This window comes from Podarcis liolepis (genome assembly GCF_965112155.1).
Source record: "Podarcis liolepis genome assembly, chromosome: 2".
Classification (NCBI taxonomy): Eukaryota; Metazoa; Chordata; class Lepidosauria; order Squamata; family Lacertidae; genus Podarcis; species Podarcis liolepis.
Window position 1 is genome coordinate 60612222 of NC_139555.1, and position 26477 is coordinate 60638698.

Here is a 26477-nt window from a genome sequence, read left to right on the forward strand (position 1 = left end):
GCTGCACACTTGGGCACACTAACTTCAGAACTGAGTTCAGTGGGGCTTACTCCCAGGTAAGTGGCATAGGACCGCATACTGAGCATGTCATTTGTCTGTTACAGCCCAAAACTTACACATACTTACCGGTACTTGAAAGTAACTTATATAAAGATCAAGGGGAGCTACTCCCTAGTAATTGTGCATGAGGGATTGTAGCCTTCAGAATTTTTTGCTTTTGCAAAAAGTACTGTAAATCCCAAGTTCAATATACAACTGAACTTGCTTCCAAGTAAATGTGCATAGGATTGCAGTCTTGCTTACCAGCAATTGAAAATTATCTAAATGTACATCTCATTACAAGCGGGCATATCCTCTAACATTTGGCCCACAAGGATATTTAAACAATTCCTCCTTGCAGCCAGAAGAAACAGGAAGTGGTTGGGACATCTATGTTCTGTACTGATCTGTCAGATGCCTTAATTTATACTAATCTAATAAGCAGTTAACTGCATACCATGTATTCCATTGTTTCACAGATTATTCCAAATTATGTTTACTCAGCAGTGATACTGATTTCAGTGGAACTTATTTCCCAGTAAGTTATTTATTGTCCCATCAGGCACAGATTTTCTCCATAAAAACAAGTATTGACATATTGCATATACTACTGGCAAAGTATTTGTCACAATCTGAAGCTCAATTTTAATTTTGGCCATACAAGTCACAGGAAGACATTGATTTTTGGAGAGAATGTAAAGCCACTGCAGTCAGGTGAAAACAATTTGTCCCTTTCCCCAAAACTGGTATCACTAAAGAACCAGTCGCCTCTTCCCTAGCCAGCTAACCTCAGTTATAATTTGACAGGTTTTAAGAAAAAAGGGCTTGAAGCTAACAGGCAGTTTAACTGAATGAGCTTGCCTTCCACTAACATTCTAAGTACCTGTGTGCTTACACATATTTCAGAATAGTCTTACAGGAATATTTCTTCGAAGTGCTATTCTTTGCATACACACATTCTTCATGTCCATTGTTCTGTGCTTCCTTACCAATTCTACAGCAAATATAGATTTGCTCACAGCAGGACACCTACCTGTGAAAAAGTGGGAGACAGGAATGTCTTGCTGAGTTGATGGTTGCAGATGCTGTTTGCAGCAGAGACACCCCCCTCCCCCCTAGAGCTAAATCAATAGAACCTGGAGTCCTGCGTAGTTTCTGGCTTTGTGGAGACAATGTGTTTTAAGAAAGATGTTAGGCTGACTGAAGGAAATAAGAGCAGGAAAGGAGGACAGGGCAGGGCAGGCTATGAGGTGAGAGAAAAATAAACAGGGATAAGAATGGCTTTTCTGAGGCAGAATAATAATTATTTGTTTATTTATTTTCAAAGCGGAGCCCAAGTGCTCTTCAAAACGTTTATATGGGCTATAAGCATGTTATGTGCGAAAGCATTTTATATATGTAACATTTGACCTAGTCAGTCAAAAGGACTTCACATTGCTCAGCAAGATAGAACGCTCACTTAAGCTTCACAAGATGATTGTTTTCTTCAATGAGAACATGTGTGGCACCATCCAATATGATGGCTCATCCTCAGATGCCTTGCCTATAAAGAGCAGTGTGAAACAGGGCTGTGTTCTCACCTCAACTCTCTTTGGCATATTCTTTTCCCTGATGCTCTCATATGCCTTCAGCTTGACTGAAGACGGGGTGTACTTTCAATCAAGGAGCAACAGGGGTCTGCTCAACCTGACATGTCTCCGTGCCAAGATGAAAGTGTGGCAGGTCCTTATCCAAGAGATGTTGTTTGCAGATGACACAGCCTTGACAGCGCACTCCAAGGAAGCTGTACAGAGACTCATCAACCATTTTGCCAAATATTGCATGAAACCGAAGCCTGATGAAGACCAACATCCTGGGCCAAGATATATAGTTGCAGGCTACCTCAGTCTCAGCCAAGCGGTACACAAGATTCCAGAGATCCTGGCACTTAACCAGGGTTTGTGTTTACTTTAGAAAATTAAGGCACAACCGAGGCTATAGTGTACAGTGGTGCCCCGCAAGATGAATGCCTCGCAAGACGGAAAACTCGCTAGACGAAAGAGTTTTCCATTTTGGAGGTGCTTCGCAAAACGAATCTCCTATGGGCTTGCTTTGCAAGACGCAAATGTCTTGCGAGTTCCTGCGGTTTTTTCCCCTCCCCCCTTTTTCTAAGCCGCTAAGCCGCTTATCAGCTGATCCGATAAGACGCTAAGCCGCTAATAGCGCTAATCCGCTAATCCGTCAATGGGCTTGCTTCGCAAGACGAGAAAACCGCTAGACGAAGAGAATCACAGAACGGATTCTTTTCGTCTTGCGAGGCACCACTGTATTATGAATTACGGTTTATTTACACATACAGTGGTGCCCCGCAAGACGAACGCCTCGCAAGACGGAAAACCCGCTAGACGAAAGGGTTTTCCGTTTTGCAGGCGCTTCGCAAAACGAATTTCGCTATGGGGTTGCTTCGCAAGACGAAAAAATCTTGCGCGTCCCCGCGGGTTTTTTTCGCTCCCCCCCTTTTCCTAAGCCGCCTATCAGCTGTTCCGCTGAAAAACCCGCTTAACAGCTGATCAGGGAAAGCCGCTAGACCGCTGTAGTGCTAATCAATGGGCTTGCTTCGCAAGATGAAAAAACCGCTAGACGACAAGAATCGCGGAACGGATTCTTTTCGTCTTGCGAGGCACCACTGTATTTACAACCTGAATCCTTCAATGGAAGGGTACAGAACATTACACCTCAAGAGCGTCTTTTGTTGCTTCCTCAACTTCAGTAAGCTTGAGTCCATGGCAGAAACCAGCCATGCTCCCTGGCAGGGACATACCTAGGGAATGGCTAGGTTAGCGCTAAAATCACACCACTCCACTCTGGTTCGGAGTAGCCATGAGTCTGCTTGCCCAACCATGCACTCCCTGGGCTGTTCCTCCACTGCTCTGGGCAGTCAACATTTCCATGCCAAGGGTGCAAGGGGACAGGGAAAGGGGTGCCAATACAGTTCCTTGCCAAGCACCTCTGTTCCTGGTCTCCTGGTGCAGCCTATTGCCACCTGTCACTCTGGCAACTTCAGTTTCAAAAACCTGCTGCAAAAGGCACTTTTTCCTGTGATGACATCACACCCTCTGCAACTGGTTCACAAATTTAGTTATCTTCCCTTGAAGGCTAGTGACTGGATATCAGCACCATTGTTTCTTCAATGGCCCACCCATGGCTAGCCACCACCAACCTGGCCTCATGAGGAAGTTAACTTGCTAAATTAAATAATTTATCAGTTTGCTCACCTTTTACTGAATCTAGGGATTTGGGAGGTCTTGCCACCCCATCTCCCAACATAGAGAAACATTATTTTATAATAGAGTGACATAGCTGATAATGCTGGCAAAGAGGAAATTCCTAGAATAAAGATATGCTTTATTCTGCTCCTTAGAGAGGCAACTGTGCTGAGATTGGATTTCCCAATTCTTTGGATGTATTAATGCTTGTGTTAACCTAAGGGTGCGTGCCTTTAGGGGTATTCTGCCCTCTTAGTGGCACAGAATGTAGTGTATGTAAAAAGGAATGGCCCTGTCAGCATGGAAAGGGAAAAGAAGGCACTTCAGGACCCCACTACCCCTCTTTGTTCGATGTATTCCTTCACAGGATATAAACCTGAAAGGCCAAAGAAAGCTAATCCAAGTTGCAGCTACCTCTGCTGCTTGGGCAGCCAAGTGGCTTGCGAGAATCAGACAGCTGCATCCACTCATTTGCCCCCCCCCCATCGTGTCTAGTTCTCAGGTGAGGAGTCTCAATCCCCACAGCGACATGGGGGGAGGAAGCAGCAGTGGCTCATCCTAGCAGCAGACCCTCCAAGTGCCCTTATTTTCCAGGGACATCCCTGATTCAGAGAAGCCGCCCCGGTTTCTGATTTGATCCCGGAATGCCCCACTCTTCCTTAGCATGTCCCTATTTTCATCGGAGAAATGTTGGAGGGTATGGCATTATCTGACCCCCGAGCCGTTTGAAGGCAATCCTGTATAGGGAAGGATTTTTTTATGTTTAATGTTTTATTATGTTTTTATATATGTTGGAAGCTGCCCAGAGTGGCTGGTGCAAACTTAGTAAGATGTGTGGGGTATAAATAGTTAAATTATCATTATAGAGTGGGGCGTCCCTGTTTTCATCGGGGAAATGTTGGAGGGTTATGTAGCAGTGACCTCGTGCTTCTGGGCGCTGCAGTGGGCCTCACCCCAATCACCGGGCCATATTCAGAGAGCGAGCACAGCGGAGTGACAGCAGCCGCTCCGATCCCCGTTGCTCCCTGGTGTGGGGGAGAGCGCGAGCGAGCGGGAGCAGCCGGCGTTTCCATTCCCTCAGCCTTCCGCTCTGGGCGGCGAAGCGGGCGGTTTTTGGCCTGCTGGGGAAGTGCGGTGGGGAGGCGCCGCTCGGGGCTGATCGCTGCTGGTGCCTCAGAGCAACCAGCTATGCTTATTCGGGGATATTTGTGTTGAGAGATTAATAGTGCTTCCTCACATACGGGAATTGGTGGTCTCAAGGGGAAGGGGGAGGACTCCTTCGCGCTCTCTGCCTTTTCAACTGTGAGGCCTATAGGTTTCTATTTCGACATTCCAGCAGGTTAGCCGCAGGCCTAGGCCAGGCCGCAGAGCTAGGAGTAGGAGGTGAAGAGAGCGCATGGGCCTGCCCGCGACGTATGAGAAATGCCCTTCTATGCGGGTGCCTGCTGCGCTCGGCCAATGAGCGGGAGGCTTGCTGGAGGGTGCCCGCGCGGCCCCGAGGAGTCTATAAAAGGAAGCGGCGCGGGAACGTGCTTTTCCCCCTTCGGGTAGCGCCGAACTGCCTTGTCTGCTCGTCCGTCAGGAATTGCGCGGGAGGGGCGGAGCAGCGGCTGACGACTACGGCAGCAAGAGGCTGGTGGAACCGGATCGCGGGGTCGCCTGAGATCGTGAGGGGAGCGGCTCTTTAAACGTGAGTTCCTAGAGCCCCCGAGAGGGGAAGGCGGGTGGTTGAGAGGCGGCTTGGGCACCCGGAGAGGCGCCTTCCTTCCCCTTGCTAGGCCCCACTGACGAGAGGGCGGGGGACTTCCGTTGTTGTCGCTCGCGCAGGTTCGAGGCAGCGGCAGCATCGACCATGGCCGAGGTGGAGCACCAGTTCGGCGCCACCCAAAATGGGCACGAGGCTGCGGCGGCGGCAGCAGCGGCCGAGGGTTCCGCCAGCGGCGGCGATGAGGAGCAGCAGCCGGACCAGCAGCTGGAGGAGGAGGAGGAAGAGGAGCTGGCGGCGGTGGCCGTAGCCGAGGAAGAAGAAGAGGAGGAGGAGGAGGCGGCGGCGGCGACGACGGAGGAAGAGGCGGCGGCGGGGCAGTCAGAGGCTTCGGCGGAGGCCGCTGGGAGCCAGAACGGAGCCGAAGGCGACCAGATCAACGCCAGCAAGAACGAGGAGGATGCGGGGTGAGCAGAGCTGCTCCCTAATTTTATCTTCACTTTTATTTTTCTGGTCGCGTCAGGCGGGCCGGGCCGTAGAAATATGCTCGGGATGACAGGCCCGAGGCCCTGTCGCTTCGCCTCAGCCCTGCGCGCCCTTTTCCTGTTTGGTGCGGGCTTTTGTTTGATTGTGGGGGTTTTTTGGACAAAGGGTAGCTGTTGCGCTATAGCGGGGCGGGGGCGCGCGCTTCGCTTTCCCTCGCGACTTTGCTTTTGGGGCTGAAGCACACAATAAGCCGGGCCTGGGCTGCGGCGGCGGGACCTCCTCCTTTGTTCTGGAGCTGCCTTTTGTTGGCGCCATGTGGTGGTGGGGGAGGGGCTGGGCGCATTTTTTTTTGCTTTTCGGAGCTGCGGCGAGTTTTTCCTTGCGCGCCTTTTTTGGCGCGAGCTCTTAGCGGTGAATAGGGACCGCGTAATAGCGCTGCAGATCTACAAAATTTGAAGAGATATCTCATCTCCCCCGCCCCCTTCTCCACCGCCTGCTTGCGTGCTTTCCTCAAATACACAGACTCGCTTCCTCTTGCCGCTTGACGGAAGTCGACGGTAGTTGGGTGAAGCGCGGGACACTTTCCATAGGTGCGTTCTTGTTTAGGAAGTTTGATATCTTAAAAAGTAGCCTCCTTGAAGTGAAACTGAGCAGTTTGCCTTCAATTCTTGGACCACATTTGACCTTCAGTTCTGCCCCGTGTCCCCCACCCCCATTTTTTAATGTTTCGTTAGCGATTTCAGTTGAGAGACTCTCCTAAAAAGCAATTGGACAAACTAAAACCCCTTGACTTGGCTCCATGCTATTTTATTGGCTTTGCAGCAATGGAGATGCTTTTTAAGCTTTCATACTTAAATGGGCAACGTTTTTTGTGAAACAGGAGCAGTGACTGTATAAACAAACATTTGCTTACAAATATTTATGCTTTAAAAAAGCATCATAGTACTTTTTGCTGCTGCCAGGTAACACTCTTTCTCTCTTTAGGAATAGAACACAAATTTTATGTACAAGTAAACAATATTCCAGACTGCTTAGCAAATGCTAAATAGAATTTCACATGGTCTCTTACCTGAACAGTAGGATAAACACTGACTGTAAACAGTCAGTTGATACTTTTTTAACTTTGTAAGACTATGCTTTTTATTTCTTTTCATTTTATTAACCATTTGGGACTAACTTGTTTGAGTGACGCTCCTATGACCAGACTCATCTTAGGAACGGTTAAGAAATGTGTTGTGAGTAGTGATTCCCAATACAGTATGTGGCTTAATGAAACTGCTAAGTCTTATTTCTGTTGTGTCAGTAACACAGGACATTCAAATCAACATAAGGTTATGATGCACAAATTTGGTAGGCTTCTTTTACATGCTTGAAATGTCAGAGGAGTATGCAGCATGTCCATAAGTTTCTAAAAGTATTGAGCAATAGAGAATAGTCATAGAAAGTAAAACAGGTACTCATTTATACCTGTTTTGATGAGACTAAAAATGACAATATGAGTTGCAATATTTTTTCCACTTACAATATAAATGTGTAGCATGCATAGTATTTTAACCTTGTATTTAGTTTTTGTTACAGACAGCTGAAACCTGAAATAGACTGATTTGGGAAGAAATTGAACTTCTAATATAACACTTTGTACTTATTTTCTGGTATTAGATTTGGGAAGTGAGATTTAATGTCACAGTTTAAAGGAAATAGATGACATCAGTTGCCTGTTTATGTTGACTTTCATAATTGTAAGCACCTTAGGCTATAGCATTTTGCAGCTGCATTAAAGTTAACATTTAAACATTTCAGGAAAATGTTTGTTGGTGGTCTCAGTTGGGATACAAGCAAAAAAGACTTGAAAGACTACTTTACAAAATTTGGTGAAGTGACTGACTGCACAATAAAGATGGATCCTAACACAGGCAGATCAAGAGGTTTTGGATTCATTCTGTTCAAAGAGGCAGCAAGTGTTGACAAAGTGAGTTGAAAGGATTTAAATCCTAACATTTTAATACTTTTGTATATCCTGCCAGTTTCATTCTGATTTATTAAACTACTTTGTAGGTTTTGGAACAGAAAGAACATAAATTGGATGGCCGAGTGATTGATCCTAAAAAGGCAATGGCAATGAAAAAGGATCCTGTGAAGAAAATATTTGTTGGTGGACTTAACCCAGAAGCAGCAGAAGACAAAATCAGAGAATATTTTGGAGAGTTTGGAGAGGTGTGTAATCAGGGGAAGAGTTTAAATAGAATAGGAACTAAGAAAATAAGAATTATGTTGAAACAGACCAAAGGCCCACCTAGTCCAGCATCCTGTTCTCACATAAGAATTTCAGATTCAGAATTACATAATTGGAGATATAGGGTATACTTTGAGGTCTAGAGTCATATTGACTGCTACATGATACATACACATTCATGCACCTGATATGCCAGTCTTTCAACCAACCCATAGTTGGGAAAAATATGGGAATTGGAAATGCCCTGATAGTCCTACATAAAACCATGTATCACTGCATACTGTAGTAGCTAGATCTGACACTGACTGATACAGTCTTAAATGATATTGCTTTTTAGGATCTTAAAACTTTTCCTGATAAACACTGTTCAGTCTGAGGGATTGAGCCTTGGATGTAATAATTTGACAAGTCAGTAGACCAAAGGCCTCCCCCCATTATAGTTTCATAAAGCACTAACCATTTGCTTATGAGACTCAGTTGTTGCTTTCTTCCAAGAAAATCTTAGAACTTAACCATTGAATTCAACTTACGTTAACACTGGGCAGTTGTACACTGAAATCTGAGACTTGTAGGGTGGGGTTATAAGGTACAGTAATGCAGTGAAATTTATGAAACTTTGAATGGAAATTACTATGTTTCATTAGATTGAGGCAATTGAACTACCAATGGATCCAAAGACCAATAAAAGAAGGGGGTTTGTGTTCATCACCTTTAAAGAAGAAGATCCAGTGAAAAAGATTTTGGAGAAAAAATTCCACAATGTCAGTGGTAGCAAGGTGGGTATTCATGTTTTAATGAACTAACTTTAAGATTTTTTTAAGGGGCTGTTCATACAGTGGTTAATTTGTGTTTATGTGAAAATACAGTTGGAAAAGATTTACTGGTGCATAGCATTTATAGTTAGTTAGTTAGTTAGTTAGTTTGTTTGTTCAGAGCTGAAGACACCCTTGTTCTAAAATACTACCTCTGGGTATATAAGCTTTCAATCTTAATATTTCCTCAACAACCATGCCTATTAACTAGGTCCCATAACAACTGAAACCTGATTGTGGTTGATCTAATCTACTTGTATATGTAGGATCATTATAAGACACACAAGTTTGTTTTTCTTTTTCTCCTCCCTTTCACACAAGTGTCACACACACACAAGCTTGTGTAAAGGCCTGCGATGATCCCTGCACACACCATGTGTTACAGCTGGATGAAGAAAACAAGTCTGTTCTATTCTATGAGCGTCTTTGTGCATGAAAGCTGTGCACAGGGACTGAACTGAGCCCATAGGTTTGGAACGTAATAATGCCTACAGTCTTTTGCTCATGCAGCCCCCATGCCACCTGCACAATAGAATTACATCTTAAGAGACAGCCAAAGAATTACATGCAATTTGTACACATTTAAGTAACCAGTGTAAGATCACTAACTTGAAAGTTTAAGCCTGCAATACTACAAGCACTTATTTGAAAGTTTTCAGAGTCTAGTGTTTCCAGAAACAAGAACTGGTAGTTACTTAATTAATTAAGAGCACAGGGCTCTTTGATTTATGTTATACTGGATAGCATTTCCAATATCTAGCACAGGAGTAGGCAAACTAGGCCCTCCAGATATTTTGGGACTACAACTCCCATCATGCCTAGCTAACAGGACCAGTGGTCAGGGATGGGGGGAGTTGTAGTCCCAAAACATCTGGAGGGCCGAGTTTGCCTATGCCTGATCTAGCACCTATCTTGCTAGTCCCTGTGTCTAGTAGAAGCCAAAAAATTTATTAATAGTTTTTAGCCACAGATGTCAAACCTTAAGATAGAATGGTCACTTTTAAGAGGCCAGTGTAATAATTTATGGAGTTTGGGACCTCCTTTACAAGTTTTATAGACATTAAACCAATGTTTTTAAAACATCTATTGGATTTTAAGATAAATGAACCAAAGAAGGTTAACAAAATAGTTTTATATCATGTCCCTTCTGCAATTGCCCTTGTTCCTGAAAAGCTGCTTGAAATCCCAACTCAGGCAACAACACTTTGTGTGAATGGATCTCCACTCTGCCCAGTTTTATGTACCCCACATTGTTCAGGAGTAGCAAACACACCCCTTTCCATTACTCTGGAAATACTTTTTGGGAAGAAATCGGGGACAAAGGGGCAGTAATCTTTACTTCTATTATTTTCTGTAGTTTTACTTACCTTAAGTGGTTAAAAACAGACTTTTGGGAGGAAAAACCTAGCTTAATTTTAAAAATTGATTAAAATACATAATCTTACCACCATATTCTTTGTAAGGCGAAGCTTACATTGTTTAGGATGTGCTTTGCCATACCAAAGAAGTCATAAAGGAGGTTGCCTAACTGATCACAGAGGGGACTGTTTTGAATGGAAGCATTTGATAGAAAACTTTTAAAGGGAAATTGCATGCTGTTGACTTAGAATCCTAGGACAGCAGGTTGACATGCATAGCATTGTTATTTGGAGGGCAATTGTGCATGGAATAAATGGACTAAAATAGAGAGGCTGCCATCAACTTTAATCATTATAAATTCTAGTGATTTGAGTCTTTTTAAGATGCACACTGAAGATAAGTCCTGCTGTCCTGCCTCTTTCCATCCACTAGCTAGAGATTCAGATGAAAGCTTGAATCTACTCTGAGCCTAATGTATGTTAATAACATGTGGGAATTCTATTCAAATTAAAAAATTACATTATTTCAACCATAGATAAATGTTGGAAGGAAGTGTTTGAAATACAAACTTTGATTTCCCCCCTCAGTGTGAGATAAAGGTTGCACAACCGAAAGAAGTGTATCAGCAACAACAGTTTGGATCTGGGGGTGGCCGAGGAAGAGGTGGAAGAAGAGGTACGTATTATGCACAGTACGTTAGTATGGACACATTATAAAACAAAACTCTATACTAAAATGGGATTTTGTGGATGGTTTTCCTTTCTATAGCTCAAAGTCAAAATTGGAGTCCAGGTTATGGCAATTACTGGAACCAGGGTTATGGGAGTCAAGGATACGGCTATCAGGAAGGTTATGATGGCTATGGAGGCTATGATTATTCAGGATATGGGTATTTTGGATATGGACCGGGCTATGATTACAGTAAGTAAAGAGAACTGTATTAGGTATATGCAAGCATAACTTAATAGCAGTTTAATGCATTTGATCTCTTGTTTATAGGTCAAGGCAGTTCAAATTATGGGAAAGCTCCAAGACGTGGTCATCAGAATAACTACAAGCCATATTGATCAAAAAGGTATTCAGGTATGCAGTGGCACGCTGTAATGCAGAAAACAACTGCATAGGTTTTGTACTCAATGCTGTAGATGGACATTACAATTATGTACCAAAATTAACTTTACAATACATTTCTATGGCCTGTTATGTGTATCTGAAGAGCTCCCTGGAAATGTCTTCGTTTAATATTTACAGATAATAGTTGTCTAGACAGTGTGGTGTGTAAATTTCAGCCTTGCTGAAGATTAATGATTTTATTGATAGGTTAAATTGAAACTGATTTTGATGGTCTGCTTAAAGCTGCAGCTCTGCATCTAGGGACTGCCTCTTGGAGTTAACTATGAACTACGTTATTCCAGTTGTACAGAATGAGATGCATTTTAGGGAACCAGTGTCACTTTCCACCTTTTTATTTTGTATTGGTTTTGTGTCATACATTTCCTCTAATGGAAGTGTTAATTTTACTGTACTTTTTGGTACCTTTTTGGAATCTAATGTATTGTAAGGTATTTTACATGTGTTCTGATTCACCATGACATGGATATTGATGCTATCTTAGCTTTTGAATAAAAAAGCATAATCTAGTATCCTGTGCCATTATTCCAGCTATCCTATTGTAGCTCAGGGGAAACGCCTACTAGAATTTCAGTAGAAATGATGGTGGCTGGTGCATAAATTTCAGGGTTCAGATTTGGAACATGTTCTAACCCTAAAATTGATGAGTGATCAGTGAGTTTGGTTAAACAGTTATGGATTCAAAGTAGTATATATTACAAAGCTAAGAAAAAAATGGTAATCAGAATAGGTGTTGAGATGCTTTCAGGCAAATGCATGGACTTATTGGATAACTGCATCTGATTGGCTTGAGTAGGAATTAGGGGAATAGGAATCTACTTGTAAAATTAGACATTTAAACCAGTGCGAGGCTCAAGGCTGTATTTACACACGCAAGAAAATGTTAGACATGTTTGCCACATCAAAGTCTGATTTTGTTGTATATTTGAGCTCACTTGAGCTGCTTTTAGAGATTGGGAAACATGCTTAGTACTATATATACAACCCTGCCCTCCAGCATCTCATGTAGTATGTGCATTCTGTCTGAACCACCCAGTAGGCTTAAGTCGATAAATGACAGACCACACTTAAAACTTGTCAACCTGCCTGGCTTTGTGCTCTTGTGTGCTTTATTAACTATTGTTTAGAATTTAAGCATTTAATGCTAAAAATGCTAAGATAATATTAAAGATGCCTAAAAAGTTGGATTTTCAGTACTACTTTTGTTTCTACTTTCTATCTTATAGCAGCCTTCAATTTTTATTATTTTGGCAAAAATTAAATCAACTAGTATGGCCTGTACTTTGTAGACGGAGAACCTTTTCACATTTTACAGCATGCTAAGCTGCCTCAACTCTCATGGTATTTAAAATATGCTGTACTGAATGCAAAGCAACATAGCGCTGCTGTAGCCTGCTGCTGAATCATAATTAAGGTAATGGGAAGGCTGTGAGAGATTGTGTTTTCCTCTTAATACAAATGCTTCCTCTTTCACCATTGAGCATATTTAGTGTTAACTTTGGTTCTGACATTGGCTTTAAATTTTGGTTAGCATTAGCTATGGTTTAAAAGTATGTTGCCAACTATGATTAAAGATGAGAAGGAAGTGGTTGGTCATGTAACAACTGCACCAATCTGTAAGCTGATTTTATTTTCTAAGTTCAGCTCTAAGGAGACCCAAATTAGGCCTAAATATTACAAGTTCATGGCTGCTGAATGTAGCATTGCTCTAGTTACTTGGTGTGGGTTTTTTTACCATTTTCATAGACCCCATAGTTTGCTTGTTAAAGCATGAGTGGTTGCAGTGAACAGAGCCTGAAAGAAAAGACTGTGATTTAGCCTTTTTATAGCTAAATGTAATCTATTCATTTCCAAATTGTCCCATGCAAAAGCTAAAGGCTCCTATAAGCAAACCCTACTGACCCGAAAGCAGGTTGTCTCAACTATCATGAGGCACTACTCTGGGGTTTTCTTCTTCCACTTAACCTCCTGCGTGGTGGGGGCAGTTCTGCTCTCTGCATCACACAATTATGGATTGTTCCATACTCTTCCATTCACTGAGTCCTTATGGGGCAAAATGATGTCAAATTGTTGGCATCCTGTGGTTTTTTTCTCCTATGTTTTCATGTGCAAAGAATGGAAAAGTAGTGCAGATCCATGTGTGGCTTATTGTAGCTTTTGCCTTTTTTGAGAGAGAGGGACATGGTCTTGACACATCGGGATGTGAACTTGTTGCCATGCACCTGTGCTTTGGCATGTTTACTGCTGTGGTTCTGGTCAGCAACTTTTATTGTATTAGTGCAGGTTAAACAATAGCAAGTTGAATTTTAAAATACTTTTTAAGCGTATTATTTTTAAAGATGGAAATTTGTGTAACTGTGCATCTAAAGAAAATCTAAAAAGCATGCTCAAAATTGTCCTTCCATACCTGTAGCACTAGGAGCCAGCAGCCTGAAGAGATACTATGAAATAAGGTCACTGCTGATAGGGACACAGTAAAATTTTAACCAGCAAATTAGTTCTAAATAATGTAGGTGGGTAGTTCCTAAATCTATGTCATCTAAAAGTAAAACGTTTTTTAAAGAATGAACTGTTATTTTTTATTAGTATAGCCAAATCTGCTATCTGGTTTAATAGTTCTTTAGTACCTCCCTTCAATCCTGAATGAAAAATATAACATGGATTTGATGGTAGGTAAACACGTTCCATGTAAAATTGCTTGTTGAAAACATTTGGGAAAAATATTTTTTCTCTGAAATGCTCATCCCTAAAAAACTTAGAAAATATTCCCGCATAATTAAAATGTTGGTATGTTTAGGTATAAGCTTTGCTAACTAGCCGTTGCTTACTTTATTGTTAGGAAGGAAGTTAACATGCCCACAAATGACTGGAAGGTGCTAATTTTATAATATAAACAGAAATGAGTGTAAGTTGTGGTTTAGGTTCTGTAACCAATAAAGCAGTTTGTTTTCTGGATAAATCAATTGATTTTTACTCCACTGCATGAAGAGTTGGATTAACAGATAACATCTGTAGAGCTTTGAACTTATGTACTATCAGTATTACAACAAAGACAATAAATTTAATAATTGTAGTTGGGAAAAGGTAGTATTTTTGGTATTGTAGCTTAAGTAAAATATAATAGAAACATGGTAGAATTCAGCACCATGTCTGTAACCTGTAAGAGATGGAATGAAAGAATTAAATATCCACATTTTAAAGCTCAGTGAAAGTTTCCTTAATACTTTGTAATAACATGCTTATTGTAGATTATACATTGCTAGGATATAATTGTGTACATTCATTGTGTATTTAGATTAATGAATTGACTGGATTCCTTTATGGAGTATTTGACTCTTTTTTTATCATCCGATTACCTGAATACTTACCATATGAAGGTAGTGGAAGTGAACTTTCTCTAAGCTTCTCTTTTCTCTAGCTCTGTAGAATATTCAACAGTATTAATTAGATGATGATTCTACATCTCCCTGTGGCAAAGGCCAATATTACTGGTTTTTCTTCCAGCAATACAATTTTTTTCTCATCCCTGAAGGTGCTAAAGTTGATTCTTTGACGTCTTCTTCCCCCACCCACTTTATTCTGTTCCTCTGTTTGCTCCTGAGCTAGACTCAGAATAGTGTGCCCCTCACTTTTAGTGTCCAATTGTGTTTCTATTGGCAGTTTTTTGTCTTCCTTGCATCAGAATTCAGGTGGAATGGGCAGAACAGAATATAGGCTAAATGTAGCTAAATCTCAAAATAGCAACCAAAACAAAGGAAGGGCTTCCACATGGAAAGCGGCATGGCTGACAGTGTTTCAATATGTGCTCATCCCCAATCCCCTTCTCTGAGAAAGGTAGCTGTATGCATGTCATGAACGTCTTCTGAAAGAAGTCATTACAGTGGGGAAGGTGTTGGGGCCTCAGTGCACATACATATAGCACAGAATTTATTTCCTTCCATGGGCCTTAAAAATCAATGCCTAGCCCCCCCCCTTGCGTTGCAAAGAATAACAGACAATCAACATGTAAAACACACTTTAAATCATTCAGCAATGTAAATCTTGTTCTGTGTAGGTGCAGGATTTGTTTCTCAGCGTACTTTCCTTCCTTACCTGTTAATATTTTATCAAGTTTGTCCGCAACCAGTTTTGCATCTTCTGCATTGAAACAGAGTGGTGGCTTGAACTTAAGCACATTTCTGCCTGGACCATCTGTAGCCAACATAATGAATTCTTCCTTTAATCTAGATTTTTTTAAAAGGAAAAAATGGCTAATTGAAATACTAATGGTAAAATCTCTTGTCAGCTATTCTGTCGCTGCCACAGTATACAGTCTCTACTAAAAGCACCACTGCAAGCTATCAGTAGCTGCAAAGAGCTTATCAACACTACCAGCAAAGGGGATTTTCTTCCTGCTCCATGAAGTGGACTAGAATTGGGCCCCAGAGCTAGTGGCTTTTTGCACACTGTGAGTTCTATCCAAATAGACTACTTAGAGCAGACCCAAATAAGTCATTACCAGTGTTTTTTCTGGCGGGTTACACTGGTATACAGTACCATCACTATTTTTTCTAGGAAAATAAATTATGAATAGACGCGTTTGCCAGATATTTGGGTAGGAGGAACTAATCCTGGGTGACAAGGGCAGAGAGGCAAAGCTGAGCATGTCACAGGGCAAGGTTAGAAAATGACTGCACACACTCCCTTCCCTTTTTGCTTGTTGTGGGGCCATGCGTTTTCCCTGCTGCAACATTGGGTGGAACTGGGGCACGGCTGTGAGGGAGAGGGGGAGGGAGCTGCTCTGGCAGGATGGGCCAGGCTCAGTTTGTGGGGTGGGGAAGAGAGGGAGCATAATGTGAAGGGGTGGCAGAGACTTGTTTTTGCTGGGTGATCGTGCTGCCGCCACCATTGCAAGGGCAACTGCATCCTCTCGATGGCTGGCTTAGCCACAGTGGTACAGGAGGGTGGATACTGGCAAGCACATTTTTTCTTTTGGTGACTGTTGCTGCTGCACCTTCTTCACTCCACTAGCTGGGAGAACCTGCGAGGGGGCCCAGCGCACATGATTCTTGGCCGAGGAAACTACGTTCTGCCACAGACCTACAGGTATTGGAGGAACATCAGCCACTGCCATGCCCAGCTGGGCACGTTGGAAAACATCAGCATCAAGGGGATGGGGCGGGCGGACAGAGAGAAGCAGACAATTGTCTTTGCAAGAATAAATTGTATGTGTCACAACATCCCACCCTCTTTCTGATTAGCATTTGAGGGAGCGGCAGAGATGGATGGATGAAGCGAGGGGGGAAGGAAGTGCCTCCACTTGGCTGTCTCCCGCTGCAAAAGCTTGTTTTTCTTTGCCTTGCTCAGCAGGATTTTTAAAATTATTATTATTATTATTATGCAGTTTTTTATTATGGGCTGCATACAACCATGCTAATAATTTATTACTTCTACCCAGTGCTTTTTTTCCTGGTGGTACTTGCTGTAACAACTTTGTGGTGAGTACTGCCCCTTTTTCTAGAAAAAAGCACTGGTCATTACTATTAATTTCAATGGGCCTACTCAGAGTATGTCAGAACTCAATAAGTCAATTGGGCAGCACCTGACAGTTTTGATTTGTGTCTAGTGAACTCTGCACCAGGCTGATCGCAATAGTTCCCTGCAATGAGCAGGGAGCCTGTCTGCTCCAGAAAGGTTATGAGCTCACAGCAGAGAAATCACAGAATCTCACTGTGAATAACTTAGCAGAGGTAGAGAAGGAAGGAAAAAGGAATCCTGTTTAATAAACTTATAAAGATGGTTGATTGGCCAGACCCTTACTATTGCCCTCAGTGTATGCTGACCCCCATACTTACTTTCATATATTGTGCTTACAGTCCACCAAATAGTCCACCAAATACAGTCCACCAAATAGTTCCAGGCAGGTTACAAAAATGTCAGTTAGATGAGCACAGTTTACATTAAAATAATACAGATCCCCAGCCATTTTCCAAGAACACTTTCTGTTATTGCATGTCTCAAGGAGTACACCAAGGTGGGGGATGTTCTGAATCAGGTGGACAAAGTCAGCTGATTGACAGCTATATTGTCCCACCTCCCTCATACAGTGCTTCCCAAGTAACTGACATGACTGCTGCTTGGTTGAAAGGCACTTGGGAACTGCTGCACAAAGCACTTTGCAAGCCGTGGGTACTTCCCAAGTACCAAGCTCAGGACTGGCAAAGCTGCTTTCTGCATGGATTGGCTGTGATCCAAGTTCCCAACGGGAAACTGTTGCACAGCTGATCCCAGCAGGCCTGAAGTCTTCAACCATGCTAGTATCAGCTAGACCTGCTAGCTAGACCTGCTCCACATCTAATGTCCTTGCAGGCAAACTGGGACTTATGCTGGTGTATCTTTGCTACCCAGAATAACTGGGAGGTGCTACTGACAGGACTGTGATTCAAACTGGGAAGGAAGAAGACACAAGAATGCTTTAGCTTTGATGCAGTTTATGTGAGAGTGAGTTGGTGTGCTTTCCTTTTCTTCCCTCTGTATTTTCCTACCCCTGCTGTATATTCTCTGCCTCTGGTTCTTGGAATAAACACCCACAGATATCTGTGATGGATAGAAGGTAAGTGCAAAGGGAGGAATGGCTTAGAGGCTCCACTTATCTCCACTTGTAATATTCACATGACCAACTCTGAACATACAAGAAATCTGGAAAAAGTGGGACACACAATGAATTAGTGTTGATTAGGGATGAGGAAGTCATATATACCTTGTTATGATGATGGCTGCTTCTTCAGTAGCAGGGGTTCTTTTCTCTTGATCTTGCACCAAATCTACTCCAATGAACAATCCAACACCCCTTTTAAAAGAAAAAGGATATCAGTAAGAAGCCAACAAGCTGCAATGCATAGATTTTGTAAGTTGGCTTCTCCATTTAATGCTCCATTTTTAAAAATGGCAAGTGGCGGTAAGGCAGGTACTTTCTCTTTATGAAGAGGATGAAATAGTTACTAGTTACAGGGCATAAAGACTGGATTGTTAAGAAATTGATACCTGACATCGCCAATTAGAGGATGTTTTGCTTTTTGCTGATTGAGTAGTTCCATGAGGAAGCTTCCCACCTGGAGGGCATGGAGTTGAAGCTGTTCCTTCTCAATCACATCCAAGACCGCTATACCTATTGCACAGGACACAGGATTTCCTCCAAACTGAACCCAGGGCCGGGGAAAGAAAATCACAAAGTAGAGATGAGCTTTCTACATTTAGTAGTGGACTAATCTGAACTGAAAGGAATTCTAAAAGCAGCACCCTACATCCGTTTATATGAAAGTACATTAAACAAAACTGGGACACTGGTAGCGCTGTGGTCTAAACCACAGAGCCTAGGGCTTGCCGATCAGAAGGTCGGCAGTTCGAATCCCTGCGACACAGTGAGCTGTTCAGTCCCAGCTCCTGCCCACCTAGCAGTTTGAAAGCACAAAGTGCAAGTAAATAAACAGGTACCACGGGAAGGTAAATGGCGTTTCCATGCGCTCCTTTTGTTTGCCATAAGCGGCTTAGTCATGCTGGCCACATGACTTGGAAGCTGTCTGCGGGCAAACGCTGGCTCCCTCGGCCTATAGAACGAGATGAGTGCGCAACCCCAGAGCCCGCGGCTGGACCTAATGGTCAGGGGTACCTTTACCTTTACATTAAACAAAAATGTCTAATTAAAGATGACTTTCACAGGTAGTTTGCAGTCACACAGTACGGATTTGGGAAGTTACCGTGTTAAAATACTCCACTCCTGTTGCTGAAAACGCCTCTGCAATTTCCTTTGTCGTTGCTACACAAGAAACAGGATGCCCATTGCCAATTGGTTTTCCCATGGTGATAATATCGGGAATAAAATCCTCTCCTTGAAGTTGAAATGCCCAAAAATGTTTGCCAACCCTTCCAAAGCCAACTTGAATCTCATCAGCAATGAATACACCTCCTGCGCTGTGTATGTGCCTATTAAAAGAGCCAAATCACACATAGCTATACAGGTATAAAAGAGTATAAAACCTAATAAATTTATAATTGGTTTAGTAGCTGATTCTCATTTTAAAAGTTGCATTTGATTGTGTGCTTCAAAATATTAAATTTCCTTAAAATTAAAAATGCAATAAGCACAATGAACTAAAAATTGTTCAGTGCTGACAAAATTGAACAGCAAGTAAGATAATTCCATTAAAGAGAGTTGCACCCTTCTAATCCTTACTGTTTTCAGTGTGACACATGGTTATTTCTCCCAATGAAATCAATGGGATTTAAAAGTGCTTAACTTTGGCAGAGTTAACAACAGCACCAAAAGTCCTTAGCCAGAAGCTCAAACAAAGCAGTTTAGTTGGGAGTGGGAAAATATATAAGGAAAGTTAAAAAGCAATACTCACTCAGCTGCCTTTTGGAAATAACCAGGTGGTGGAATGATTTGTCCAGCAACACTTTGTAAAGATTCCACAAAAAAGGCAGCAAACTGAAAAGATAAGATGAAGTGAAGCCAGTAGTGGTATGCATGCCACGTTTCAAGCTGAATCAGCATTTTGTGTTCCTAATTCAGAAATCTTCACACAGTACCAGGCTGCCTGCCTGCCTTCCACACACACGAATCTCTGTTCATTGAGCAAATGGCATGTACACCCAGAAGATAAATTATTGTCTGAAACCTTTTCAGCGCAGTCACTCCTTGAGATGAAATATACACATTACATGTGAAAAATTTTCGGAATACATTCAACTCAGGTTGATATTATATGACGGATGAAAAGTTATATTCCACTTAACTCCTTATTTTACCTTTCTTCCTTTTTGCTGTGCCTGGTCAATTATTTTTTTCACTTCATTGGCATATGCCGTGGCCGGATCCTTATTGTCTTCTCTGTATAATCCTCGGTATGTGTCAGGAAGAGGAGCCTGTCCAAAGAAAGTGTAATTGCTATTCACAATCACCAGAGCTTAGATGAATTAGAAATTAATGGAAAATGGTCAAAGTACGCTCTCTTTTGCATACCACATGGACCCATTCCTTTTGGCCTTCTAGATTTCTGAATTTATATGGACTTATGTCAATCAGGGATGTCAGATGTCCATGATAAGCACTTTAAATAAAAACAAACAATCAGTAGAACCACACAGTGAAGTCTACATTAATTCACTGGGACTACCAGAGATTTTGCAGCATTTACACTGCCAAACTGAAGAAGCTGCTGTGCTTAAGCACTTCACATATTCATTCTGTTGCCCCTTTCTGGAGAAAGCAAGCAGCTGCCTGGAAGATAAAATTTCTGTTTCTTCAAGCTCTTGTAATGACAGTATAAATTACGATATAGTCAAGAAGCACAGTGCCCATTCCATTGGTAGCACAGTGTAATTTCCTGCAAGGTTCTATGTACTGTACCTTGATGTTGACAACATGCAACCTGGGGCCCAGAAAATGGACTTAAGGAACCTGATGTACTTCTGGCTCAGAAACAGAAGCAGGTCTAGGCTTGACAAGTACCTGGATGGCAAGTTGCCTGGGAAGCTCACGTACCTTGCTCTGAGACGCCTTGGAAGAAGGGCAGGATTCAAATGTAAAAAATTATGCAAGAGAATAAACCCTAAGACACTCCCAACTTTCTAGTAAAAACATGTCTACATTGGGTATTTTAACTGTCTCCTCAAAAGTTAAATGAAAATTCCCAGGTTTGCTTTATAATTTTACTTTGTTAAAAGTATATATACACTTACTGGTCCACCACAAGTACGTCCTCATGTTTTGTATACTGCCGTGCCAATCTCAGAGCAAGATCATTGGCTTCTGACCTACAATGAAAAAGTTATGCAGCTTTCTCTTTCTGTAGAATCAGACAAATGGTAACCTCTCCAGCTTTACTGTTTTGTATCCATAGTCTACAGAACTGAGCAACCAGATTTCAAATGAACAAATTGCACAGCAAAATGACAAAATGCACAAAAAAGAAATACACAGCATTATGGTTTTTGACCCACCCGATCTATATGTTTTGCTAATTGTTTCCTTGCAGTTGCATGGTGTGAGGTTTTTCCTCCAAGAAAGGAATGCACAGAAATGTTAATTTTTCTCTAAAGCCGGGAGCTATGTGTATTCATCCTAATTTGAGGAGCATAAGTTAAAATAAAAATAAATTTCAGGCATTTGGCTTAATCAAAGCAGTTTGATTGTCCCAATAAACAGCCTGTTTTGCAAACAATGTATAAAAAGATGTATAGTTTTATAGGCTCTAAATACCTATTATTTGTTTCCAACATTCAATTTCTAGTGTGACTAATTTAAAAGTTATTGCTTCAGCTCACATATTCTTACTTAGCAGGATTTCATTCAAAGTTCAGTTGATATTTACTTCCAAGTGAGTGTGCACAGGATTGCAGCCTTAGAGGAAATGCAGCTTGAGATGGTGCTCATGAAGAAGTCCTATTAGCAATGTGTCACAAACTTACCCTGAATTCAAAAAATAGAAAGTGCACAGCTTCTTAGGCAACGTATTAGAGAGTCTTTGTGCATAGTCCACCAAATTGTCATGCAAATACCGAGAGTTTGTATTTAGTGCCAAATTTTGTTGATGTGCTGCTCTGATCACTTCTGAGTGGCAGTGTCCAACTGAAAAATAAGGAAGAGGCAAGATGAGAGAATGCCAAGTGTCCATCCATAAATGCTATTAAGACAAATGTTGGCTCCGACTCCTTTATTTTATATACAGTCCTTAAAAAATCATGCAAAATTTAAAACATAAGAGCCAAAGGCCCATCTAGTCTAGCATTCTGTTCTCACAGTGGCTAATCAAGATGTCTATGGGGAAGCTCGCAAGTAGGACCCGAGAGCATATCTGCTCTCCACATTTGTGATTCTAAACTGGTATTCAAAGGCATATTCCCTCTAGCAGTGGAGGGCTTTTATCAGGTGACTTGGCTTACTGGCTAGCCAAACAATGCCTGTACAAAGGCTGTACAGATAGGCATAATAGTTGCCTTCCTACCACCTCATGCCAGCCTATTCAGGTACCTGATCTGGCACTGCTGGCTATGGAGTTGTAGGGCTGAGGTCTAATGGGCGTGCACTGGAGTTATCTGTGAAGGGATCAAACATTTGTCACATGGGGCAAATTTTGATGTCTGTGTATGCAATAGGAAATAGGTTAAGTGCACACACTTAAGCCCCTGATTTTCCAAGCCAGGTTTCACTGGCCAGAATCAGTTTTGTCCAGTTTAAATTGGGCCAGCAGGTTACCATTGCAAGAATGTACACATAAATGTAGTTTAGGCCTGTCAGTGCTTATTAACAAGAATATGGTTTCATGCTTGCCTTGAGCAACGTTGTTGATACAGTCAAGGTACTTGTTTCCATTTTCATCATACATATACTGGCCCTTTGCACTGATAATCTTCACAGGGTCTTCTGGGAAAAAAAGCTTGCAGGAGGATCTGAATTTTTTTTTTTTAAAAAAAGTAAAATTGAAATGAGAAGCAAATACTCCCACGTCACTAATTTTATTGCACTTTTTTAGCATGCTCAATGAACTCAGGTTTTAAAATTAACTTTTTAGTTAATTCCCTCCATTTTTGTCACTAATTGAATTCTAAAAAATTAGTCTAAACTTTTATCATACTAAACTTCAAGAAATATGAGCAGTAATTTAAAGCCTCTGCACTAATAAAATCTAAGAGGGGTTCTTGCTTAGAGAAGCCTTTGCCAATTTGGTGCCATTGACATATTCTGAACAAATTTTGACATATTTCCCTTGAACCCCAGCCTTTATGGCCATGCTGGCTGGAGCTGACAGTCATGATAGTTCAATGGTAGCGGGTTGGCAAAGGCTGACTTAAAGAATAAATTTTACCTTTTACATACCCCTCATATACTATGTTTCAGTTTCTGTGCTCTGCTGAAAGTAGCCTCCTTAGCCCTCTGTAGCACATTCCCAGAAGTTTCTCCTTTTGAAAGGTCTACAATATGTCAGTTGTAGAGACCTTTTAGAATTATAGAATTATAGAATCATAGAGTTGGAAGAGACCACAAGGGCCATCGAGTCCAACCCCCTGCCAAGCAGGAAACACTATCAGAGCACTCCTGACATATGGTTGTCAAGCCTCTGCTTAAAGACCTCCAAAGAAGGAGACTCCACCACACTCCTTGGCAGCAAATTCCACTGTCAAACAGCTCTTACTGTCAGGAAGTTCTTCCTAATGTTTAGGTGGAATCTTCTTTCTTGTAGTTTGGATCCATTGCTCCGTGTCCGCTTCTCTGGAGCAGCAGAAAACAACCTTTCTCCCTCCTCTATGTGACATCCTTTTATATATTTGAACATGGCTATCATATCACCCCTTAACCTCCTCTTCTCCAGGCTAAACATGCCCAGCTCCCTTAGCCGTTCCTCATAAGGCACCCTTTCCAGGCCTTTGACCATTTTGGTTGCCCTCCTCTGGACACGTTCCAGTTTGTCAGTGTCCTTCTTGAACTGTGGTGCCCAGAATTGGACACAGTACTCCAGGTGTGGTCTGACCAGAGCAGAATACAGTGGCACTATTACTTCCCTTGATCTAGATGCTATACTCCTATTGATGAGGCCCAGAATTGCATTGGCTTTTTTAGCTGCCGCGTCACACTGTTGGCTCATGTCAAGTTTGTGGTCAACCAAGACTCCTAGATCCTTTTCACATGTACTGCTCTCAAGCCAGGTGTCACCCATCTTGTATTTAAAAAGCATAGAAGTATGGCAATCCCTTTATTTGTATTTATTGGCAACCAGGATAAGGATTAGGTTGTTTCTTCAATGGTGGTTCTTTACTGGAGAGCCATAGCATTGTAGAATTGTAGAGTTGTAAAGTACCCAGAGGGTCATCTAACCCAACCTGCAATGCAGGAATCAACTAAAATATCCATGACAGATGGCCAACCAATCTCTGCTTAAAAGCCCCCAAGGCAGGGGAATCCACTGCACTAGCTACCAGACTTGCTCTGCCAAGTTAGTGCTAAAGAGTTTAGCCAGAGGTAATAATCAAGTATCATAAAACAAACTGAACCTTACAACTTTTCTTCTCTCTTACCTTTTCTTAGGTAATTTTATTTATTTAAAATATTTCCACCCCAACTTTTTGGACAAAGCCTCATTAGGCAGTTTACACTACAAATGCTCAAAACAAATTAACACAAACATCAGATTATAAAGCAAATATTGGGGTGTCAGCAGTAAGATAAATGCTTGGCAGAAGTATAACGTCTGTAAAGTCCAGTGAAACACCACAAAAGGAGACTCATGGGAAGTAATTCCACAGATGTGGTGCCACTAAAGGTCCTGTCCCCTGGTACCCAACAACCTTAGTGGCATTGGTGCCCAAACTTTTTTCAAAGAGGGCCAGATTTGATGAAGTGAACATGTGTGAGGGCCGACTGAAGTTGTTTTTACAATTTTACCCCAAAGTTGTTGAATCTTTTTTTGGGATTGAAGTTGCTGAGCTTTTTAAAGGATTTTACCCCAGGACATATACTGCCACAGGGGCCAGATTAAATTGACCACCGGGCCGGATTAAACCCCTGAAATGGACTTTGGACATGCCTGGAGGCAGGTCACAGCATTAGGCCTCCAAAGCTGATGTTAGGGCCTAGGCAATTTAATGTGTGTGTAGGAAGATATTCAAATGATCTGTTAGCAAAACAACCACCTCAGGCTGACACTATGCCCCCAACATCACCTGGACAGGCCCCTCTAGAAAGGGTTCAGATCCCCACTTGGCCATAAAGCTGACTGAGTGACCTTGGTTCTCTATTTAAGCGCCTAACATACCTCACAGGGTTATTGTGAAGATCATGGGGGAGGGGGAGAGAAAGAGAACCACGTATGCGGCCTTGAGCTCCTTGAAAGCAAGGTGGGATATGCATCTAGTAATAAACAAACCAGAAATTTGAATTCAGGGCATGGAACTGATAGGAGATAGCAAGTACTGGGCTAGGTGTGAGGACTTTGTTCTGAAAGACCAATAAAAAGGCCTGACCGGGGGGGGCAGGGGAAGAGCTTTATATCCTCACATTAGAAATTCAAACATCTGCTGGATCAGAACACATGTACATAACATTTATGTGCCCCTGCGCATTAGAAATCAAAACAGCATTCAGTATACTGAAGCAAGCATCTTACAAAGCTGTGGGAGAAGAGCGACTGTATTTTAGTCAAATATCCTAAGCGTTTTGCAGTATTGTTAGGTCGCGTGCCTTTCTGTGGTACTCCGCGAGAATGAGAAATACAAGCTGGTAACCCACACGAAGCAGCCGGATCCTATGCAATGGGAAGGGGCGGAGCGGGATTTGCGACGGGAGCGAGCGGGGCATATTGCCGCTCTCTCTAGCGCGCCTGCCACGTAGCAGCTAATAACCGAGCGAGGCAAGCAGGTTAAAGGTATCTGACCCAAACGCGCCAGGAGCCGGAACACGTCCCGGATGCTGAATGTTTCGGATGGGACCGGTTTCCCTGAGGCACCGACGCCGGGCTGAGAGTCACGTGAAGGGAGCCGGGCGCGTGGGCAACCTCAAGAGGGGCACACCTGGAAGGAAGCGGGGGGAGGGAATACCCTCTCAGTCTCTGGAAGGACACCCTCCCCTCTCAGCAGAATCACGACCTACCCGATGAGCTGCTTCCGCAAAGCCAGAGTCTCCTGGCGGCTGCGTGGCTCCGCGCTCATGGCTGCCCAGGAGTGTGGGAAAAGGAACTGTAGAGATAGGATGAAGATGTCACTTAGGGGCAACCTGGTTTTCCTGGAGGAAGGCTTTCCGGGTTCCTTGTGAGGCTCTTCCCCTGCTCGGGGAGGCGGAAGTGAGAGCTGCCTATAGGAGACAGTGGGGGGAAATAGGGCTGGGCAGCTGTTTCTCCGCCCCGGCAAAGAGAGGATGCTGAGGCACTTTGTTTTTTTTATTCTCTTGTGTGAAATGTGATTTTATTGCGTTCCCCCCTCGACCCCCCGCAAGCCAGTGTAGCCTGTTATCTAAAAGGCGCAGCTTGGAGGAGGTGGGTCCATGATAACCGAGAGTTCACCGGCCCGCTCTGTGCACGAACGGAAGCGAGGAATCCGCTCCCGCGTCTGGCCTGAGCAGCCGGGATTCTGCAACGCCCCCTGGTGGGCGCGCGGTGGAACTTCGTCGGCTGGGCTGCAGGCAGCGAAGCCCAAAGAGTCGAGTCTGCGGCTCCCGCGAGGGCAGCGTCAGAAGCCGCTTAAGAGCCTCGCAATGAAGCAGTTCAGTCGGTGGGGTTCCCAACCCGGCGCGATTCAATGGGCGATGCTTTCCCCTCACCAGCATGGGCGTGCCGGGAAGCGCTTCACCCGTTGAATTGTTGTGTCGAAGAAGCAGGTGCCCTTGTTCTTGCAGCGCTTCATCCTCCAGTTAATTTTCCGGCATTTTGGAGCTGGAGTTAACATGGAAGGCTCTTAACATGTTGAGCCGAAAGTTTCAGAGAATATTAATGTTTGTC

The 26477-nt window shown here is 42.8% G+C and overlaps 2 protein-coding genes across 10 annotated transcripts; one reads left to right on the forward strand and one right to left on the reverse strand.

Moving 5' to 3' along the window:
* On the forward strand, nucleotides 1-14329 carry HNRNPAB (heterogeneous nuclear ribonucleoprotein A/B). Of its 3 annotated transcripts, XM_083488215.1 has the most exons (9): nucleotides 1-56; nucleotides 1790-1975; nucleotides 4624-4974; nucleotides 5112-5456; nucleotides 7276-7444; nucleotides 7531-7689; nucleotides 8353-8484; nucleotides 10467-10554; nucleotides 10879-14329. In XM_083488215.1, the coding sequence occupies exons 4-9, from the start codon at nucleotides 5137-5139 to the stop codon at nucleotides 10944-10946; spliced, it is 936 nt and encodes a 311-aa protein (XP_083344341.1). In that variant the 5' UTR covers nucleotides 1-56; nucleotides 1790-1975; nucleotides 4624-4974; nucleotides 5112-5136; the 3' UTR covers nucleotides 10947-14329. The 3 variants fall into 3 exon arrangements, with proteins under 3 accessions (XP_083344341.1, XP_083344339.1, XP_083344340.1); XM_083488213.1 differs by lacking the exons at nucleotides 1-56; nucleotides 1790-1975 and adding an exon at nucleotides 10648-10800 and having other exon boundaries at nucleotides 4246-4974; XM_083488214.1 differs by lacking the exons at nucleotides 1-56; nucleotides 1790-1975 and having other exon boundaries at nucleotides 4338-4974.
* On the reverse strand, nucleotides 10068-26457 carry PHYKPL (5-phosphohydroxy-L-lysine phospho-lyase). Of its 7 annotated transcripts, none has more exons than XM_083488183.1 (14): nucleotides 25634-26447; nucleotides 22322-22440; nucleotides 21460-21619; nucleotides 20731-20805; nucleotides 20399-20548; nucleotides 20012-20099; nucleotides 19798-19914; nucleotides 19395-19477; nucleotides 18747-18972; nucleotides 18034-18188; nucleotides 17750-17839; nucleotides 15103-15233; nucleotides 14379-14430; nucleotides 13799-14167 (listed from the first exon to the last, which is right to left on the reverse strand). In XM_083488183.1, the coding sequence occupies exons 1-13, from the start codon at nucleotides 25690-25692 to the stop codon at nucleotides 14408-14410; spliced, it is 1476 nt and encodes a 491-aa protein (XP_083344309.1). In that variant the 5' UTR covers nucleotides 25693-26447; the 3' UTR covers nucleotides 13799-14167; nucleotides 14379-14407. The 7 variants fall into 7 exon arrangements, with proteins under 7 accessions (XP_083344313.1, XP_083344309.1, XP_083344311.1 ...); XM_083488185.1 differs by lacking the exon at nucleotides 25634-26447 and adding an exon at nucleotides 25419-25588; XM_083488186.1 differs by lacking the exon at nucleotides 25634-26447 and adding an exon at nucleotides 25274-25438.
* Between the last annotated feature and the right edge of the window lie 20 nt (nucleotides 26458-26477).

Coding starts and splice junctions, on each gene's coding strand:
- HNRNPAB (XM_083488213.1), top strand. CDS start 5,137: ATGGCCGAGGTGGAGCACCAGTTCGGCGCCACCCAAAATGGGCACGAG. Junction 5,457..7,275: donor AAGAACGAGGAGGATGCGGG/GTGAGCAGAGCT, acceptor TAAACATTTCAG/GAAAATGTTTGTTGGTGGTC. Junction 10,555..10,647: donor AGGAAGAGGTGGAAGAAGAG/GTACGTATTATG, acceptor TCCTTTCTATAG/CTCAAAGTCAAAATTGGAGT.
- PHYKPL (XM_083488183.1), bottom strand. CDS start 25,692: ATGAGCGCGGAGCCACGCAGCCGCCAGGAGACTCTGGCTTTGCGGAAG. Junction 19,478..19,797: donor CACAGCAAAAAGGAAGAAAG/GTAAAATAAGGA, acceptor TTATCTTTTCAG/TTTGCTGCCTTTTTTGTGGA. Junction 14,431..15,102: donor ACTTGATAAAATATTAACAG/GTAAGGAAGGAA, acceptor AATATTCTACAG/AGCTAGAGAAAAGAGAAGCT.